Source organism: Solanum lycopersicum, chromosome 6 (genome assembly GCF_036512215.1).
Source record: "Solanum lycopersicum chromosome 6, SLM_r2.1".
NCBI lineage: Eukaryota > Viridiplantae > Streptophyta > Magnoliopsida > Solanales > Solanaceae > Solanum > Solanum lycopersicum.
Genome location: NC_090805.1, coordinates 35,450,784 through 35,472,700, shown reverse-complemented (window position 1 = coordinate 35,472,700; position 21,917 = coordinate 35,450,784). Strand labels below are relative to the sequence as shown.

Here is a 21,917-nt window from a genome sequence, read left to right as displayed (position 1 = left end):
CGATGAACACTTCGTATATTTTCTCCTTTTTTTCTCTTCTTGAACTTTCTTGTAAAACCATAAGCGTATTTTAGGGATAATGAAAATTGAATCAAATCATATTTGACCCTAAAATATTACTAATTTTGTTTTAATTTAATTTGATAAGGAAAATACTAAAATACCCCTCATATTTCGGGTAACTTTCCTTACTGGACAGACTGACTTCAAATGGGCATATCTTCATCATACGAGCTCGAAATGCAGCAAACTCGATGGAGTTGGATAGAGGATTCCCAAAACCTTTCATCTGATATCTTATGGTCCACCTGACTCATCATGTACTGAAAGTTATGATCGTTTGAAGTTGACTCAAAACTCACAACTCAAGCATGATTGCAATATTTTAGATTTTGGTATTTCCAATTTAGTTCTTTCTAATTTTAGCTCTTTCAAATACCAAGGAGTTACAAAAATAAACTCATATAAATTATAAAATTACTTTTAAGGCTCCAAACTTTAATACTTTATTATATCATACAATGGACTACTTCATTAATAGCATATCTACATATAATATATTAATATATGAGCGCACAAAATATAAATTACTAACATTGCAATTTCCAATAGTCGATAATCATTGTATTGAGCTTTTTTTAGTAGCGACTCTAACTTTTGTTTGCTTTGTTAATTAATTGCTTAAATTGATCTCACCAACAGGGCCGGAGCTGTGAATTGGATACCCTTCACCGAAAAATTGCATGATACATATATAAGTCAAATATTGCTTTTTTTTTTTATCAAATTTGAGATGAAGCTCGTTTATTTAATCATAAATATAAAAAATACATGTATATCTGGCCCAACTTTAAAAAAGAATGTTAGCCCAAATATATCAATACCCTTTGTATTTCTTACCCTAGTTTTAACATTTTCCCTATTTGTTTCTGAATCCTCCTCTTTCATATTCTTCTCTATGCCGCCTTCATGATTCTCCGTTGTCTCCTTTAGATTATCAACATTCAACCATAGTGGTGTACCACTACACATCTTTAACAGCTTCAGTAAGTACTTCTCCTCCTTATCTTCTTCATCTATTATGTTTCTAATCTCTTATCATGGTTAAGTATATTTTGATTTATAGAGCTAACATTGTTGCTAGTTGTGGAGCCAAATGTGTTGCTCTCGATCTTCCTATCTATGACAATAGACGATGTGCTTTGGATGTATAGTCCTCGACTTTTGGGATTTCCTCTTTTGAAAGCTCATAAGTTAAAGCAGGTAACTCTTTATTTCTCACCGATTTATAGCATTGGTATTGAACAAAACTTGAGGTGTACACATAAAATCTTATGAGACTCACCACATCGTGATTAATGTAAATGTTATCTATACTGATTGTTTATGTCCTTTATCTTTCTTGTTTTGATTCTCAAACTTGCAATTTGTGTTTTGTTCATGTTTAGAACTCTTCTGCAATTAGCTAGTAGTTGTTCAAACTTCTTGTATTCTTACCTCCGACTTACTATAAGCACTATTAACAATGACATCTACTAGCTGATTTCCTTCCCTATATAAATGCTGAACTTTGAAGTTATTTTGTTCCACAATTTGTCTTGCTTCTTCCACAATGTCTAGCATCTCTCGTGATATTTTTCATTCCCTAAGTATCATGTTCATGATTCCTAGTGATCTGTTTCTAGAATAACTTTCTTGATCTTGTTTTTTATGTAGTAAATTATCCCTCTTAGTATTAATATTGATATATTAAGTATTTTGAACACCCTAAACAATAACAATGAGTCATAGCTTAGTGGAAAAAGTGTGTCCATTGTACACACAATACCCAAGTTCGAATCACTCCATCTATGTTTTGTATATTTTGTTTTGATGTAGTATGTTGTAAACAGTTAACAATTTGTTGTATATAGACTGGTAACTTAGTTGCAATAGTTTTTTGTATATTTTGTTTAATGTGGTCTGATGTAAAACGCTTAATTAAATGAAAAACGAAATACTTTGTTATATATAGAGTGGTAGCTTAGTGGTAATAGTGTGAAGAAGGTTGTTTGCCATTGAGGTTCATTTCCCCATGGCTACATTTTTTCTATGTTGGCTTTATTTTGGACACCCTTCATGAATTTTCCGCCAATGCCACTGCTCACCAGTATAATTGTGCTAATTCCAATACTTTTTATCACTAGTTTAGACTAAGGTTATGAATGATTCATTCCTAACCCTTTGCCTTCCTAGAAGGGGGAGAACTCGAAACACCCGAACTTTTCAACATGGTGTTAGAGGTGGCGAACATTATAATTATGTTAAAATCTTTCTATCTCCAAAACGAATCAGGCCACATGTGAGAAATGTATGAGTTGCAAATATTATTAAGTAAATAATTAAAATATGTGTTGTTTAAAGTCAAACATAATTTTAAATAACATTGTCATATGCTTTAACTAGGGGTGACAACCGGCCCATATTAATAAAATGAGCCCCTTTTGATTATATTTAATGGCTTTGAATCACTCATATTTTAATTGGTCAAATATTAGCTTCAAACTATTTAAAGAGTCTCTACAAATTGGTCAAATTTGGTTCAATATGGGTATCCATTTAATCCATATTAAATCCACTCAAAATTCTTAATTGTGCTAAAAAATAATTAATGTTATTTTTTTAAAATTCAATTAATAGTAAACTTAATTGAAAAATAGATTTTTTTGGTGGAAGGGGGGGGGGGTCAATCTTTTCTTTTTCTTTTTTTTTGCAAAAACGGATTTTTTTTTGAAAAAAAATTAGGGGTAGGTAGGTGGAAGGGGGTGGGGGGAGAGGGTAAATTTCTATTTTTTTAAAAACAATTATTTGTGTTTATGAAAAAAAATTAGGGGTAGGTTGGTGGAGGGGGGGTACTCAAGGGAGGGGGTAATTGTTTTTGTTGCAAAAATAGATTCTTTTTATTTTGTAAAAATAAAATAAACTAGGGGTAAGCTGGTGGAAGGTGGAGGGGTGGTGCCTAGGGAGGTGGTCAAACTTTTTTTTTTTTTGAAAAAATTGATTTTTTTATTTTTGGAAAATGAAATTTTTAGGGGGTAGGGGGGTGCCCGGGGAGAGGGTAATTTATTTTTTTTAAAAAAAACAAATTTTGTTATGTTTTTGGAAAACAAATTTTTTTAGGGGTAGGTTAGTGAATGGTGAGGGAGGGGGAGGGGGACGGGTGCCCCGGGGTGGGATTATGTGAGGAGGGGTACATATATGTTTTTGAAAAATAAATTTACTTAAATGAGTTAGAACCATTTTTCCCAAATCATATTTGACCAAATTCATATTTGTCCATATTATATTTAGATGGATTGTAATCCAAACCATTTTTTCTCGAATCATATTCAACTTATGCAAATCAATCCAATCCAACCAGTTATCACTCCTATCTTCAACAATTTCAAAGAAAACATTAAGTTTTAATTAAGAAGTAAGAATTTAGATTGAATAAATCTCATGAGAAAATAAATTAAAGATGTTAATATACATAAAACTAGAAATCATAATTCCATAAAAGCCCTTTGTGAACCAACACTATTGGTGGGAAGTGAAAAAATTCAAATATTAACTTTTTCTCTACCTATCACACTATAAATAATTTCCTTCTCTAAGTCTTTTATTTCACCAAATCCCTATTCCTCTCTTTCATTTTCTTTCTTTATTTTTTTCCTATTTTTAATGGTCACCTCTCTTGCTAAGAATGTCCCCACTCCTCCTCTTCCCACTCTCCATCCACAATCTCCCCCTCCCTCTTCCCTTGCCCCTTCTCCTCATCGCGTTCGCGAGAAGGCTACATCATCTACTGACGCTGAGATCTTAGGGATTTATGGGAGTAGTGCCCCCATCCACTTAGTCAATGATCCTCCTAGAAAAAGGGGAATCGTGTCGAATGGTGGGGAACTAACATCTGTGGTTCGAGCCAAAAGGCCTGATACTGAATGTGTTGCACATGCATTTGTGCTTGTGCCTCAACCTACACTTATACCAACACCAATACTAGAAACACCAGAGCTGTCAAAGAGAATGAGAAGTTGCTATGTATGTGAAATTGTGTTTTATACACTAACATCATTAATCATTGAAATGCATTTTCATCCGTAAGTGAATTCGTATGTTCCTGACTAGGACATAGATTTTGGCTGGTCATCACGTTCACAATCATTTGAACCACTTTCACTTGATGAAAACTCCAACGATCTCAATGATAATGCGTCCGCTATTGTTGCTGATCCAAAAGCTCCAACATTGGTCATTTTTGTCCGAACCACGGGTATTATTTCCCCAACATTCATCATGTATAGGGGAAGTTGATGAATGCATGAGAAGGAAAATTTGTGGTTCAGGCAAAAGTACTCTATGTTTGAGCTTTTGGAGTAGCAGAAGCGATGGACGTATTAGCATTGAGATCGCTGAAGTTTTTAAGCAGGTGTAAGTGGTTCAAATGGTGGTGAACATTACGACTAGTCAGAATTTCTGGCCCGGTCAGGAAAATACGAACTCACTTTCGGATGAGATTGAATGTGAATGGTCAACAAGTCAGCGTATCAAACACAATTTCACATTAAAAAATAGTTTCTCATTCTCATTGACAGCATTGGAGAAGGGGGTCAATTTTATTTTATTTTTTAAAAATATAGAACTTTTTATTTTTGAAAAACAAAAATTTTGAGGGGGTAGAGGGTGCCCGGGGAGGTGGTAAAATTTTTTCTTTTAAAAAAAATAATATATATTTTTTGTTTTTGGGAAACAAAACTTTTGTAGGGGTAGGTCTGTGAATGATGGGGGAGGGGCGCCCCGGGGTGGGGTTATGTGGGGAGGGGTACATTTATGTTTTGAAAAACAAGTTTACTTAATTGAGTTAGAACCATTTTCCCCAAAACAATAATTGATCAAATCCATATTTGTCCATATTATATTTGGATGGATTGTAACCCAAACCATTTTTTTCTTCAACCATATTCAATCCGTGCAAATCAATCTAATCCAACCGTTTGTCACCCCAGATTCAACATTTTTAAAGAAAACATAAAGTTTTAATTAGGAAGTAAGAATATAAATTGAACAAATCTCATGAGAAAATAAATTAAAGATGTGGTCAATATATATACATAAAACTAGACATGATAATTCCATAAAAGCCCTTTGCGAACCAACACTATTGGTGGGAAGTGAAAAAATAAAAAATTAACTTCTTCTCTACCTTTCACACTATATATAATATCCTTCTCTACAACTTTTATTTCATCAAATCCCCATTTCTCTCTTTCATTTGCATTCTCTATTTTATTTTTCTCTTTAAATGACCAACTCTCATGTTAAGAATGTCTCCCCTCCTCCTCTTCCAACTCCCCATCCCCAATCCCCCCCTCCCTCTTCCCCTGCCCCTTTTATTCATCGTGTTCGTCAGAAGGCTACTCCAACTACTGACAAAAGATATTAGGGGTTTATAGGAGTAGCGCCCCCATCCACTTAGTTAATGATTTTCTTAAGAAAAAGGAGAAACACATAGAATTTTGGGGAAGTAACATTTGTGGGTTTGGGCAAAAAGGCCCAATATTGAATGTGTTGCACCTGCATTTGCGCTTGTGCCTCAACCTGCACATATACCAACACCAATACTACAATCATCAGTGTTGTCAAAGAGAACGAAAATCTCTATGTATGTGAAATTGTGTTTTATACACAAACATCGTTAATTATTCACATGCATTCTCATCCGGAAGTGAGTTAATATGTTCCTGACTGGGACATAGATTCGGGCTGCTCCTCACGTTCACAATCTTTTGAACCACTTACACTTGATGAAAACTCTAACGATCTCAATGATGATGTGTCCGCTGTTGTTGCTGCTCCAAAAGCTTCAACATTGTCTTTCCCCAACATTTATCATGTATAGGGGAAGTTGATGAATGCATAAAGGAAAATTTGTTGTTCAGGCAAAAATACTCTATGTTTGAGTTTCTGGAGTAGCAGCAGCGACGAACGTATTAGCATTGAGATCGCTGAAGTTTTCATCAGGTGTAATTGGTTCATATGGTGGTGAACATGAAGACCAGTCAGAATCTCCGGTCCAGTCAGGAAAATACGAACTCACTTTCGGATGAGATTGCATGTGAATGATCAACGATGTCAGCGTATCAAACACAATTTCACATTAAAAAATAGTTTCTCATTCTCTTTGACAGCATTGGAGGAGGGGGTCAATTTTATAATTTTTTTAAAAATAGAATTTTTTATTTTTGGAAAACAAAAATTTTTGAGGGGGTAGGGGATGCCCGGGGAGGAGGTAAACTTTTTTTTAAAAAAAAAAATCTTTTTTAATTTTCAAAAACAACATTTTTTTCGGGGTAGGTTTGTGAAGGGTGGGAGGAGGGGCGCCCCGGGGGTGGGGTTATGTTAGAATGGGTACATTTATGTTTTGAAAAATAATTTTACTTAATTGAGTTAGGACCATTTTCCCCAAATCATATTTGACCAAATTCATGTTTGTCCATATTATATTGGGATAGATTGTAACCCAAATCATTTTTTTCTCCAACCATATTTAATCCGTGCAATTCAATCTAATCCAACCGTTTGTCACCCTTAGATTCATCATTTTCAAAGAAAACATAAAGCTTTAATTAGGAAGTATGAATTTAAAGTAAACAAATCTCATGAGAAAATAAATTAAAGACGTGATCAATTTATATACATAAAACTAGACATGATAATAAAAGCTCTTTGCCAACCAATACTATTGGTGGGAAGTGAAAAAATAAAAAATTAACTTTTTCTCTACCTTTCCACTATATATCATATCCTTCTGTAAAACATTCATTTCACCAAATCCCTTTTTCTCTCTTTCGTTTGCTTTCTCTATTTTATTTTTCTTTTTAAATGACCAACTCTCATGCTAAGAATGTCCCCCTCCTCCTCTTCCCACTCCACACCCTCATTTATCTCTTTAGTTTTATGTATATATGTTGACCTTATCTTTAATTTATTTTTTGATGTGATTTTTTTAATTTAAATTTTTACTTCCTAATTAAAGCTTTATATGTTTCATGAAAATATTGAAGCGTGTGACAATGTCATTTATTCATCGTGTTCGCCAGAAGACTACTCCAACTACTGACAAAAGATATTAGGGGTTTATAGGAGTAGCGCCCCCATCCACTTAGTCAATGATTTTCTTAAGAAAAAGGAGAAACACATAGAATTTTGGGGAAGTAACATTTGTGGGTTTGGGAAAAAAGGCCCAGTATTGAATGTGTTGCACCTGCATTTGCGTTTGTGCCTCAACCTGCACATATACCAACATCAATACTACAATCATCAGTGTTGTCAAAGAGAATGAAAATCTCTATGTATGTGAAATTGTGTTTTATACACAAACATCGTTAATTATTCACATGTATTCTCATCCGGAAGTGAGTTAATATGTTCCTGACTGGGACATAGATTCGGGTTGTTCATCACGTTCACAATCTTTTGAACCACTTACACTTGATGAAAACTCTAACGATCTCAATGATGATGTGTCCGTTGTTGTTGCTGCTCCAAAAGCTTCAATATTGGTCATTTTTACCCGAACCACATGTATTCTTTCCCCAACATTTATCATGTATAGGGGAAGTTGATGAATGCATAAAGGAATTGTTGTTCAGGCGAAAATACTCTATGTTTGAGTTTCTGGAGTAGCAGCTGCGACGAACGTATTAGCATTGAGATCGTTGAAGTTTTCATCAGGTGTAATTGGTTCATATGGTGGTGAACATGAAGACCAGTCAGAATCTACGGTCCAGTCAGGAAAATACGAACTCACTTTCGGATGAGATTGCATGTGAATGATCAACGATGTCAGCGTATCAAACACAATTTCACATTAAAAAATAGTTTCTCATTCTCTTTGACAGCATTGGAGGAGGGGGTCAATTTTATAATTTTTTTAAAAATAGAACTTTTTATTTTTGGAAAACAAAAATTTTTGAGGGGGTAAGGGATGCCCGGGGAGGAGGTAAACTTTTTTTTTAAAAAAAATATCTTTTTTATTTTTCGGAAACAACATTTTTTCGGGGTAGGTTTGTGAAGCGTGGGAGGAGGGGCGCCCCGGGGGTGGGGTTATGTTAGAATGGGTACATTTATGTTTTGAAAAATAATTTTACTTAATTGAGTTAGGACCATTTTCCCCAAATCATATTTGACCAAATTCATATTTGTCCATATTATATTCGAATGGATTGTAACTCAAATCATTTTTTTCTCCAACCATATTTAATCCGTGCAATTCAATCTAATCCAACCGTTTGTCACCCTTAGATTCATCATTTTCAAAGAAAACATAAAGTTTTAATTAGGAAGTAAGAATTTAAAGTAAACAAATCTCATGAGAAAATAAATTAAAGACGTGGTCAATTTATATACATAAAACTAGACATGATAATAAAAGCCCTTTGCCAACCAATACTATTGGTGGGAAATGAAAAAAATAAAAAATTAATTTTTTCTCTACCTTTCCACTATATATCATATCCTTTTGTAAAACATTTATTTCACCAAATCCCCTTTTCTCTCTTTCGTTTGCTCTATTTTATTTTTCTCTTTAAATGATCAACTCTCATGCTAAGAATGTCCCCCTCCTCCTCTTCCCACTCCCCACCCTCATTTCTCTCTTTAGTTTTATGTATATATGTTGACCTTATCTTTAATTTATTTTTTGATGTGATTTTTTTAATTTAAATTTTTACTTTCTAATTAAAGTTTTATATGTTTCATGAAAATATTGAAGCGTGTGACAATGTCATTTATATTATGTTTGACTGATTAAACACCACATATTTTTAATTAGTTACATAATCATATTTTCAACTCGCATATTTTTATCATGTATTTGGATTTGTTTTTGAGATAGAAAGATTTCAACATAGTTATAAATTGCACTATCTTATTTAAATGCTTAATATATTAGGGAAGATACGTTTTATTTATTTATTTAAGGGATAATGCACAAGTACCCCCTCAACCTATGCCCGAAATCTCAGAGACACACTTATACTATACTAAGGTCCTATTATCCCCCTGAACTTATTTTATTAATATTTTTCTACCCCTTTTCGGCCTACGTAGCACTATCTTGTGGGCCCAATGTTGGTTGACTTTTTTTTCAAGTTAGTGCCACGTAGGACAAAAAGGGGTAGAAAATTACTTCTAAAATAAATTCGGGGGGGGGGGGGGGGGGGAATATGACCTTAGTATAGTATAAGTGTGTCTCTGGAATTTCGAGCATAGGTTGAGGGGGTAATTGTGCATTTTTTCTTTATTTAATTATATCTTCAACGTAATCTATCTTTTCATCTCGGCCTAATTTCCTATTATGGGTGAAATACTTGGAAATAATTGGTGGGGGCGAGACTCGAAATTAGGATTAGAACTGTCTATAATGATCAATGTTGAAGTATGTAACCATCTTATTTGAAATATTTTAGTCATAGAGAAACACATGACTTACAGTTTCTTACCATCTGACCTTATTTTTTATCATGGCCGACCCAAACACATGAAAATTCCTTTTTAATGAAGAGCGACAGTTCAACTCGATCCCTAGATTAGTACAATATGTTTTGATACAATAATGGAGTTAGGGGTGTACATGACCAGGCTGGTTTGGGTTTTTCAAGTATCAAACCAAACCATTTGTGTTGGATTTTTGAATTTATTAACCAAACCAAACCAATAAAACTCGTGTTTTTCAACTTTGAGTTTTTTCGGGTAAAAATTTTAAAATTATATATGTAATGCCGGGTTGGTTTGGTCTCGGGTTTTTTTTTTAAGTTGAAACCAACCCAAACCAAATATAGTAGGAATTTTTTTTCAACACCAAATCAAGTCAAAAAAACAAATCACTAGTCGAGTTTAATTCGATTTACGATTTGATTTGATTTTCGATTCGATTTCGTACACCCCTAGTTAAAGTGGAAGACCATACGATTTAAAATTATATATACATTAGAGTGAAACTGAAATATATTTTCAATATACACTCACCTCTCAACCTAAATTCTTTCTTATGGCAAAACACTTGAAAATCATTGATGAAGGGAAGACATTTTTTTTGGTTTGGCCACAGGGGTCATCTTATTTATTTGTGTTAAAAGAAAATATATATTTTTATATATATAAAAAAGGGGTTCGTCATTACTTTAAATATAAGATCAAAAAATTTATAATAACAATAATTAAGCGATATATTTAATTTTTTTATTTTTTTAGTTCATTTATTAAAACGGAAAATCTTTTTAAAAAATTATCTTAAACTTTGACAATGATGATTTCTAGATTCTTGACTTGAAGTTGGAGACTTAGAGTTCTTTTTATGGAAAATAAGATCTCAAAGTATTGAGACGCACTAACCTCTTATCAGATTACTTTTACCGGTGAGTATAGGTAAGAATATCATATCATAAATCATAATATAAAGATTTGTTAGTCTCAACCAAAAACATTGGTAATGAGAATTATTGCGTTTTTGCAACTTTTATAATGTCAAAGATATGGAATATATATGTTCCATGTTAAAGGCCTTTTAGTTGTCCTTTCCATCAAGTGCATATTTTATGGTCATCATTATTTTTAACCACAATCTTATTTTGCTGCCCATATTCATGTTTCTTAAATTTAACTTATAATTATGAGATTCGTCAATTCATTCGCAACAAGGATGAATTGAGTGGATGATAGCACCTATTTGGTCAAAATTAAAATATGGGTAATTCAAATAAACCAATTTGAAAAGTTGGTTAATTTAGGTCCCATTTGATTAGCTTTAAAAAATGATTTTTCTAAGGACTACATAATTTGGTCATAAAACTCAAAATAACTATATGTTCATATCCCAATAAAGTAATTCAAGAAATAATCATTCTCTCTAAAAAAATAATTGAGGTCTATACCCCCACACCCCACCCCTACCCCTTCATTAAGGCTAATAATTTTCGCTTAAAATCAGTATCATATATTGTATTGATATCATTTAAGGCTGATAATATCGCCTCGACTTAATCAATATATTTATGAATGACTGACCTAAGCACATTGCTTCTTCATTGGAAGTTTCTTCAAAATATTAGTCAGGTTCCATCCTATAGTATACCTCAAAAATATAAATGACCATTTCATGTGCGCTATTATATGAATGACCATTTCATGTGCACTATTATATTGAACATTATTTTCATATAGAGATCTATTACTCATTGGCCCACGACCAAGTTATAAAATATACCGTTCACCTCGATGATATCTCCATGATATGTGCACTAAATATTCATTACAATAGGGCTTAAGTCATAGAAAGTCACTTAAAGTTGTCTCATATTTCATTTAAACACCTCATTGAACACAACATGAGATTTGTACCTATTAAATCCATTTTGCTGGCATGGATAAGTGTGTGTAATACACACAATGGAGGAGCGTGAATAGACATCTTTTAGAAAGAAAAAAAAGATTTTACATCTTCTTCTTCTTTGTTTAAACCGTAGCTCCCATCACAATTTTACCATTGCAAAATTTTACACCTTCTCTTTCTTTCTCAATTGCTTTTTCTTCTCACCATCTCTTTTTACCCACCAAATCGATTATAACTATTCACAAGTCTACAATCATCAAACGATGGTTTAGCACGGTCGCTTTTATTGACTTATACTTATTTTAAAATATTTTTGAATATATTATTTTTAGGTCATGAGTTGCTTGCATTTTTATTGTTGAAATTTTATTTGGTTTCAAATCACATGGATAACTGTATTCTCGACTTTGACATTTGAAGACATAATTGTCTTCGTCTCTCAAGTTTCTCCCACCTAATAATTGTCTATAAGTGTTACTTTAAATTAATAAAGTTATTTATATTTTTAAACAAGGTGCGTCACAGCATCCTTGAATTTTTAATGTCTCAAAAAAGATGTGTAACCTCATTCTTAATCAAAACAAATATTTATTAATATGCCTAAAATTCATCTACTCATTGAAATAAATATCTTTCCTTCATACATAAAACAAAATTATATAAATAAATCTAAATGTTGAGGATACAATATATAATTTTGCACTATTTTTATATCTTTCATTTTATATGTTAATATTTTATATTATTATTACTCTTAAAGTTAATTTCACTTCTTACTACAACAATACAATAATAATTTGTTAAAATAAATATTATTTTTGTGCGATAACATATAACAAAAATAATTTGTTTTATTTATTTATTCATTCATTAGTCTAGCTATACCTACTTTATCATTATTATTTAAATCAAGACAAGAAAAAATGTTATGATCCATTTATTTTAAGAGATCACAACTAACATTTTTTTCAAAACTCAATGTACTAACTCTAAATTCTTAATTATTTTTTTATATTCAATGAGATTCTATTTGACATTAACTAGAAACTTATTCAAAGCTTCAAAATTGTACAACAATAAATAACAACATATATATTAAATTTTACATTTTATTCCGGTTGAATTATGAATGAAACAAAAGTATTTATATAAAAAATCCATAAGATTATATCACATTCCATAGATAAATTAAAAGTTAAGTTAAAGTTGAATACCGCAAACTTCTTGATTGAACCTCGATTAAAACACCCACAATTTTTATTTTTATTTTTTGGGTTCTTGAAAGGAAATAAGAATGTTTTTTTATTGTTTGATGTCTTTTTCTTTTTTCTGAATTTTCTTTTTTTGTTTTCTGATCTTCTCCTCTCTTGCTGAATTTTCTTCCATGTGTTTTTGCTGAATTTTTTTCTTCTTCCTTTTTTTTTGTATGTATATATATAGTGTGTAAGAGTTTATGTGGGTGCGAGGGTGAATGGAGAGGATCATGGGAGAGTGTGGGAAGTGATAGTGGGGTTGTGGGTAGATGTGATAATAATGGATAATATTCTTATAAATTAAATATATCAATATATTAATAATAAATATTAAATATCTGGAACCAATTAAAATATAATTAAGAAACACTGGTTTATTTATTACATTTAAATTATAAGAAGATATATTTTTGTGACTCTTCATTAGTTTTTTAACAATTTAAATAAAACTTACCTTAAAAAAAGATTCTATTTTTGTTGTTTCTGAATCTATAAAAATAACTTCACAAAAATAAGACAAAATTAAAATATCTAACTCAAACATATAAGGAATATTCAAAGAATAAAAAATAGTATAAAATCTTATGTTCGATCAAAAATTACGTATCTACACTTTAAATATTTAATGTTCTTACCATATGTGTGTTTTTCGGTGGGGATGAGCTTAAAGAAATAAGAGAAGGGGAAGGAGGTTTTTTTTATCTTTCTAAGAATATATTTTTTCTTATTGATTCAATTTTTAATAGTTATTTGGCCCAATACCACATGACTTCTTTTGATTAGTTACTATGACACGTCATTAGCGTGTGTATAACACACACTTTTATTTTGATTGATTATCTATAAAGTGTTTGATAATTAAATTTTTTGAATAGTGCAAATGATTAATTGAAACAAACCTAAGATAAAGTGTTCAAATAAAATATATGGACAACTTTAAGTGTCTATCTATGAGTTAAGCCTTACGATAGACTCAACCTTCATTGTTTTCGATGTCAAAAAATTGCATAAGGTTGCATCGGTCACAAGGACAACACTTATTAACCATGACTTTGAAATGGATCAAGTGACATTGCATGATTGACAAATCCTTTAACACCTTCAACGAATTCATTTTTCATGTCCCCATGAGTTTATTAGTTCTATCACACAATTACAAACGACGATCCATTTATAAAAATATAGATATTCGTTATAAATTAAATCACATTTAAATTTAGATTAGTTTATATGTATTGATGAGTAAATTTTATTATTTAATAAAGTGTATTTTATCATTTAATACTTAATTAATTAAATTTAATGATTTAATGGTTATATTGTACACTGAATATTTGATAGTAATTAATTATTAAAATTATATAAAAACACTAAATTAATGGATAAAGTATTTAATTTCAATTTAATTCTTGACAATATTATTCACTTCTAAGTGTTAGTTTAGATGGATGACTAATAAGAAAGTATAAATTAGTGAAGGCAGGAATTATAATATAGTGGAGATATTTTAAAGGTGATATTAGATTAAATTTTGACTTAAATTTTATATTTATTTTTAAAAATTCTAAAAGTTTAAATTTTCAGAGTTAGGAGTTAAAAGGACTATAAAATTTATCAAAAATTTCAGAGTCATTATATTTATTTTAAACCAAAAGGGCTATTGTTAAAGTGATTTTCCTTTGACACAAAAAACACCGATTACTCCATTAAAATTAAAAATTATTGCCCGAGCAACGATTTTCTCCAAAAAAAAATTCTTTTCTCCCCCTAATATCGCTGCTATGGCAGCATTTTCATAGTTTTTTTTTTAAAAAAAATTCTCATGAAAATCGTTGCTTTGACAGTTTGTTATAAAATTAAATTGAAATCGCTAACCTAGCAACATTTTTTTTCTTTTTTTTTTTGCATTCGCTGCGTTGGCAGCCTGAAAATTATTTTTTTATTTGGAGGGGGAATATCGCTGCCTAGTCAAAGATTTTTTTATTTTTAATAAAAGGCAATTTTCAAAAAAAAATAAGAAAAGAAAAAAATCATGGAAAAATGCTACAAGGTAACGATTTCTTATAAAAAAAAATAAACGTTTTTTTAAAAAAAAAAATTAAGTAAAAGATTTTTTTTAAAAAGATGCCAAAGTAGCAATTACATGAAAAAAATTAAAAAAATCTGTGAAAATGTTACTACCATAGCAGCGATATTAGTGGAATAATTTTAATAGTGTAAACTGCATTCATATATATCAAAGGTAAATTCTTTGACATTTAGCGATTTTGTCATTTTAATTTTTTTTAAAAAATGAGATGCCCTTAGAATTATTGACAATTTTTTTTTTTGTTTTGACTTTGGATTCATTTTTATCGAATCACTTGATTGACAATATTTTTTGTTTTGACTTCGGACTCCTTTTTATCGATTTACTCAAAATTTGTCAAATGTATAACGGAAAAAGGTCAAAAATATTCTTGAATTATATTTTGGCTTAAATATATCCTTCCCGTCAAACTATAGGATTAAAAATACCATTCTCATTAACGGAATCTGTAAAACGTCACTTGTATGTCACGTGGATGCCACATGACATGCCACATAAGTTAATAGGATTCCACTCATGTCATGTAGACTAATAAACTAACCCCTAATTTCCTCCAATTTTCTCCATTTTTCTTAGAATTTAGAAACGATTTCACTGAAGAACATAGAACTTCTTCTCCCTCGCAAGGAGAAATATAACCACATCAAAAACTTTTACATTTGTTATAATAAACGAGAATAAGCTTTAGTACACACTCATTATTTAGCACAATAACAAGACTAGCTGAAAAAGTTACACTTGCTAAAATGCAAAAATTATCGTTTTTGTTCTCAGAGTTTTGATGTTGCTAATTAACTTTTTTAAATCCAGAAGGATTCTTGGGTATGGAAGCCACAAATGCAACTTTCTGAATTCTCTTATATGGAGCAACCTACACAAACTAACGCGATAAATTTGATCATCATTACAAATTTCATAACGAGAAATTGATGTGTTTTAGATGCCCCCCTATTACATCACACATACCAAACAAAGGAAATGGGGAAATGAATTTTATGTTCTTCAGTGAAATTATTTTTAAATTCTAAGGGAAATGTAAAAAATTGGAGGAAATTAGAGGTAAGTTTATTAGTCTACTTAGCATAAGTGGAATTCCTATTGGCTTATGTGACATGCCATGTGGCATCAAAGTGGGTTTTAACAGATTCTAATGAGAATGGTATTTTTGAGTATATAGTTTGACGAAAAAAGTATATTTGAATCGAAATATAGGTCAAGATATATTTGAGCTATTTCGGATATTTTAGGAATATTTTTAACCCTTTTCCAAACGTATAAATTCAAATTTGCTATTCCAAAAACATGAACAATCATCTTCCTATATATAAACACGAATTCCTAAATTCACAAACAAGTTTGAACGAATTTAAGAACAAATTAAACATGACGAAAAATTACTAAGTTTCATGATTCAAAAACACAAGAAACATAAGAATTCAACCAATTACTAAATCTAACAATGGTAACAACAATATTGACAATATTAAAATCTTACAATGAAATGTAACAATTCTTATAATAATAATAAGGGTAATACTACGCCCAAAATCTCAGAGAAATACTTATACTATACTAAGGTCCTATTACCCCCAAAACTTATTTTATAAATAATTTTCTATCCCTTTTCGTCCTACATGATATTATCTTGTGCGTCCAACGTTTGTTGACATTTTTTTTAAACTAATGTCACGTAGGCCAAAAAGAGATAAAATTATTTATAAAATAAGTTCAGGGGAGTAATATGACCTTAATATAATATAAGTGTGTCTCTGAAATTTCATGCAGAGGTTGAGGGGGTACTTATGCATTTTCCCTAATAATAACATTAAGGGATAATGCACAAGTACCCCTCAACTTATGCCTGAAATCTCAGAGACACACTTATACTATACTAAGGTCTTATTACCTCCCTGAACTTATTTTATTAATAATTTTTTACCCCTTTTCGGCCTACGTGGCACTATCTTGTGGGCCTAACGCTGATTGACTTTTTCTTTCAAGCTAGTGTCATATAGGCCCAAAAAGGGTAGAAAATTACTTATAAAATAAGTTCAGGGGGTAATAGGACCTTAGTATAGTATAAGTGTGTCTCTGAAATTTCAGACATAGGTTGAGGGATACTTGTGCATTTTCTCTAACATTAACAATGTAATAATTTAATAAATATACTAATTTTATAATCTAACAAAAACATGCATGAACAATTAGGGGTGTCTTTGGTATGAAGAAAAATGTTCTTCATGGAAAATATTTTTCCGAAAAACAAGTAGGTATTTGACTTATTTTCTCATATTTGGTTCGTTAGTAGAAAATATTTTAGTTTTTTATTTTTGAATGAATTTTTTTTTTGAGAAATATCTTTTATTTTTTACTAGAGTAGAAAATAATTTTTGAAGTTAATTTTTTCCAAAAAAAATACTAACTTAAATTTTTTTTTGTGGTGTGGGTTCGAGGGTAGGGATGAAAGAATTTAATGAATTTTGAAGTTGAAAATATTTTTGAAAACATAAACTTAATTTCTTTTAGAGGTTGGGGGTGGGTTGGGGGCTGGTAGGATTTGGTAGGTATGGAGAAGTCATTTTTCTTAAATTTGAGAAAAATGAGTTACTTCCAAAACATTTGATCCAACCAAACACCGAAAAATGTTTTCTTTCTTACCAAACACATCCTAAATTGAAAATTTTAAAATCCCTAACATAACATGCATGAACAATTAAATGTATTGGACGTTGTAGGATGTATTCGAATTTCCACGAATTTAGAGGATTTTTTAATGCAAGCAGAATTTTGTGTAAAAGTGTTAGTATTAATTAATAATTTCTCCGTTTAAAAAGAATGATTTTTTTTTAAAAAAATTTGCTTCTAACAGAATAATCTCTTTTTTTTTGGTAACAACTTTTCACGTGACATATTTTGGACAACAAAATTAATAGACAATTTTTATACATTTGACATAATTTAAATTTAAAATCACATAATAAAAAGTTTTCTTTATTTTCTTAAACTTCGAGTGTATCGGAAACACCACATGCTGCTGATCGTGCAGATTCACTTTGACGTGTCATTTCCTTATAGGATCCCACTTTGATTCATCGCGGGAAATGTTTGCCCTTTTTCTAGAAGGCGCTTCACTTAACTTTTCTTTGAGCCCCGCCCGCGCAGCTTAACCAAAACATTCCATTGTCCCGCTAAAATATGCCCTCAGTGACCACCTTATCCTGCAACCCTTTAATTACTTCTTAATTCTTAAGCAAATTATCCTAAACATTAGGCGCATGTTAGTTTAATTTGGATCCTTATAATAGCCATTAATGGCGATTCCAATTGTCCTGTAGAATCTAAGTTAATAATAGTTACAGAGAGAGACCCATTATTCAATGATGTACCAAGCTAGAACAAGGAAAAGGGTTTTTGGTATCCAAATACATCGTGGTCCTGATGGCAGTGCTTTTCAAAAATGGTACAATACTACTTTTTTTTCCCTCTTTCTGATGAATAATTTATGTAGGTTTTTTCGATTGTGTAATGTGGGTGTATTTGCAGTGAAACATGTGGAGTCTCAGTGGCTATTGCGTTGGCTGACATGCATGAATGTGAACCCAGAAAAAATGTAAAGAAATTGAAATGCCAACCCAGGAGCAGAACCATTGTTAAGGGGAAGAGGCTTATTCACCAACCCAGATCGGCTTTTCGAATTTTCATGTTTGTTGCCTCTTATCTTTCTCTTTAGATACTTATTTGAATGTATGAGTTTAGATAGGCTTGTTTAGTATAGGCATAATGTATAAACAATGTCCCTTAACTTGCTCAAATACACATTTAAATTTATATAAACGTGTCCTACTATGACATGATACAAATAAATTGTCATTTAGCACGGGTATATTTCACGCAAATTGCCATGTAGGACATGTATATTTTACGCAAATTGTCATATAGGAGCGTGTGTTTATTTGTGCTAATTGTACACATGTTTAAGTACACACCCAATTTAAGGGATATAGATGTTCAATTTAAATGGTATGTTTATGTATTTTGCCTTCAACATATTCAATGTGTGTGCCAAATACGTTAAAGAATAACCATGTTGCGGATATCTATTTAATTTGTTTAGTATGTTACTATTATGTGTGTAAAGAAAAAATGTCGTCTTAAGTGTCATGGCCTCACGCGTTTGGTGTTGCAGGGAGGATTTTGTGAAGAAAAACATTGACGGAAATGAGTTTGAAGTTGATAACAGAGGTTTCGAGACGTGGAAAAACATGACACGTAAGGTACCAGTTTGTTTGGTACTTTTAGTTGTTTATTTGAGCTTTTGGCAATATTTTTTTTTATCAAACAATGCTAGCTAATCATGTTTCATCACCCATTAGTTCATTGAAGTGTTTATTAATGTAATTGAACTGAAAAAATTTCAGGAGAAGATTTTGTACTTCATGAAAGCCGAGATAATTAATCTTGCACATGTGAAACTTTTGCACAAAGAGGAGAATGATATGCTATGGAGGGTAATCTGCATGTTGCATTTCTTTGTTCCGCTACTACTGCTTATTCCTTGAATGATCATTAATTGTCACTTTAGATATTGTGCTCGTAAATGGACTCTGCTGGCTGGTGATGCATTTCCTTGTTCCATATTGTATGACGTCCTTTTCCGAATTTCCTATAGTAATTTCAATTTTCTATTCAATTCAAAATTCAAATTGAAGTATGATACTTTTCTGATATCTGATAATTCTATATCGGGAACCACAGGGCTAAATGTCATTTGAAGATTCCCAAATTTCAGCCTTAATTGAACTTCCTGAGTTTTCTGAAATGAAGAATTCGTTCTGTTAAGAAGTTGATGGTTTTTCTGTTTCAAAGCTTGGAAAACATGATGAAGTTACAGTCTTGCTAATCCAGTAACAAGATTCTCTAGCAGAGGACATAGATTCCTTAATGACATTATATACAATACTGATCATGTATGGATAAAAATAGTCCGGATTCCAGAATTGTTTTTTCATACTCATTATCTGCAAATACTATTAGTCTCTCGAGCAAACATACTGGACTCTCTTAAGAATAAACATTTGCCTTAGATGACCATCTAAGCGAACAGTTCTGCGTATAGATTTCCACACAGAAACTAGATTACCAAGTCCTATATCTACTGAAGACATCAGGAGCTTAATGCTACTTCAATTGTGGAAGTTTTATACCTAAAGCTCATAATGCTCTTTTTGTATTTATTTGCTCTCTTATATTACCTTTGCTTGCAAATTTTTAAAAGCATTATACTGTGATCTGTTTGATAAACTACAAGTTCCTTGTGGATAATGCTTCTATCTTTCTGATTCCCTGTTTAGATGCTTAACTATAAATTACAGGTTTCCGGATACTGTAAATGACATAACATCTTATATCTATTGATTCTATTAGGATATTTATATATGGCTTTAACATTTGAAATGTTTCTTATCTGACATGCTTGATGAGTAATAAGTTATCATTTGCAACAACGCATTTGGTCCCTTCCATTCAAATGCTTAACTTTCAAGTACAAGTTTTAGAATACTGTAAATGACATTTGCAACTATAGGTGGATGACGAGGCAGATTCAGCTGATGTTGGCAAGTATGATGAGGTTTGTTCCTTTGCTTCTTGATTCCTCTAACTTTAGTGATTTAACTGAGTGCTTTACCAATTTGAATCTCAACCTGAATTGTTGTCTTTTTGTTACAAGAACTATGAAAACTATGATCATTATGATTCTGAATCTTCTTGGGATTTGATTGATTTTGGCCTGAAGTAGACAAGAGGTTTGACACCAGTGAGAGGGTAATGATTCTGTTTCTCACTTATTTTTGTGTGCTTGTATTTGGATATAGACTATATAATAGGCTCCTAATACTGCAACACAACTCTTCCTCTCTTTTTATTCTTTGAAACAGGAGGGTTTGTTCCCTTGAAGGGCTGGTGTAAAATCTTGAGGATTGAACATCATTTTGATTTTTGGAGGGGTTCCATGCTTTGGACTAACGGAACATTTATGTCAGTGGCTGGCATCTGTTTTTGTGCAGAAGCCTTGTCGATTCCTACCTTATTTAAGGCAAGTCAGGTTGGTTGGCTACTGCGCGTAGTATTTGTTACTATAGGAGTTAAGATATTGAACCTCGTAAACAATCCCACTCGATAATCTTCAGTGATGCATTTCTTGAGATCAGCCAGGAGCCTTGTGTAGGATGGTTTTTTGTGAAGTTTCTTGTTTGATTTGTAGGCTTCCTACTTGTGGAATAGGGCCTTTGTGTACAGTCTCAATGAAATGAGAAGTGCTGATTTTTGCCCAGCTATTTATGGGGATAGTTTAATATTTATCCTCTTTGAGTTTTAAGTTAAAAAACTAATTCTACCGTTATACATTTGATTAAATATGCCTCTAAGCCTTGAGGGGTAGTGAACATAAATAAATATACCTGACTATTTGTCTAACCCGGCTCATTAAAATAACCCATTAATCTTCTTGATAAACCATTGAATGAAGCCTTGACCTAAGGATAAGCCTCATTTCTAGGAAGTCCGCAAGCTAGCTTAATAAGGTAGTTCACTTTTGTTTGTTCAAGGCACCTTCGTATGAAACTTGTGTTGCTATTGGCACGTCCCCTAGGGGAAGAGATTAACAAATCTATAGTTGCGAGTCTATTTTCATTTGTGCGAGTTGTGTAGCAATTTCTTTGTTTCATTCAATCTGTTTTGCTTGATTGGTTAAAGAGTCTTGGAGGAGACTCTTTGGCCCCGTAGTTAATCCTTTCTTTTGAAAATCCATGGGTTTTTTGTTTTGGTTGACCATGCACTTTTGCTTCGCGTAATGTCATATGTATGATAGAGGTAATATGGTGATATCTTAAATATGATCGGTGAAATGAAAGATCACAAAATGAATTTGACTCATCTCCTTTGTTGCAAAGTTGAGTTCTTCCCAAATGGTCATTTGATATCCTTATTCTCTCATGTGATTATTTTTACTTTTAAGTGATAACTAGATTTGTACCGGCGCATTACGCGGATATTTCAAACGCGATTAAATAAAAAGTAATTTATGAAATATATTTAGAATATGACTTTTTTTGTTATAATGTTATTCTTATAGTTATGATTAACTACATTTTTTATGTCATGA

The 21,917-nt window shown here is 31.6% G+C and overlaps 1 protein-coding gene across 6 annotated transcripts; it reads left to right on the top strand.

Moving 5' to 3' along the window:
* Window positions 1-837: 837 nt before the first annotated feature.
* Window positions 838-21,229, top strand: LOC101260539 (high mobility group B protein 7). Of its 6 annotated transcripts, none has more exons than XM_004240832.5 (9): window positions 838-1,046; window positions 1,145-1,263; window positions 18,109-18,215; window positions 18,299-18,457; window positions 18,942-19,029; window positions 19,174-19,263; window positions 20,340-20,384; window positions 20,484-20,578; window positions 20,692-21,229. In XM_004240832.5, exons 2-8 carry the CDS (start codon window positions 1,183-1,185, stop codon window positions 20,550-20,552), a joined length of 639 nt encoding a protein of 212 aa, XP_004240880.1. In that variant the 5' UTR covers window positions 838-1,046; window positions 1,145-1,182; the 3' UTR covers window positions 20,553-20,578; window positions 20,692-21,229. The 6 variants fall into 6 exon arrangements, with proteins under 6 accessions (XP_004240880.1, XP_010322145.1, XP_010322146.1 ...); XM_010323843.4 differs by having other exon boundaries at window positions 880-1,046; window positions 18,115-18,215; XM_010323844.4 differs by having other exon boundaries at window positions 884-1,046; window positions 1,127-1,263; window positions 18,091-18,215.
* The last annotated feature ends 688 nt before the right edge of the window (window positions 21,230-21,917 follow it).

Excerpts from the sequence above, each read along its gene's own strand:
- LOC101260539 (XM_004240832.5), top strand. The coding sequence starts at position 1,183 with ATGACAATAGACGATGTGCTTTGGATGTATAGTCCTCGACTTTTGGGA. Across the intron at positions 1,264-18,108 it reads AAGCTCATAAGTTAAAGCAG|TTACAGAGAGAGACCCATTA; the intron begins GTAACTCTTTAT and ends AGTTAATAATAG. Across the intron at positions 19,030-19,173 it reads GGAAAAACATGACACGTAAG|GAGAAGATTTTGTACTTCAT; the intron begins GTACCAGTTTGT and ends AAAAAATTTCAG.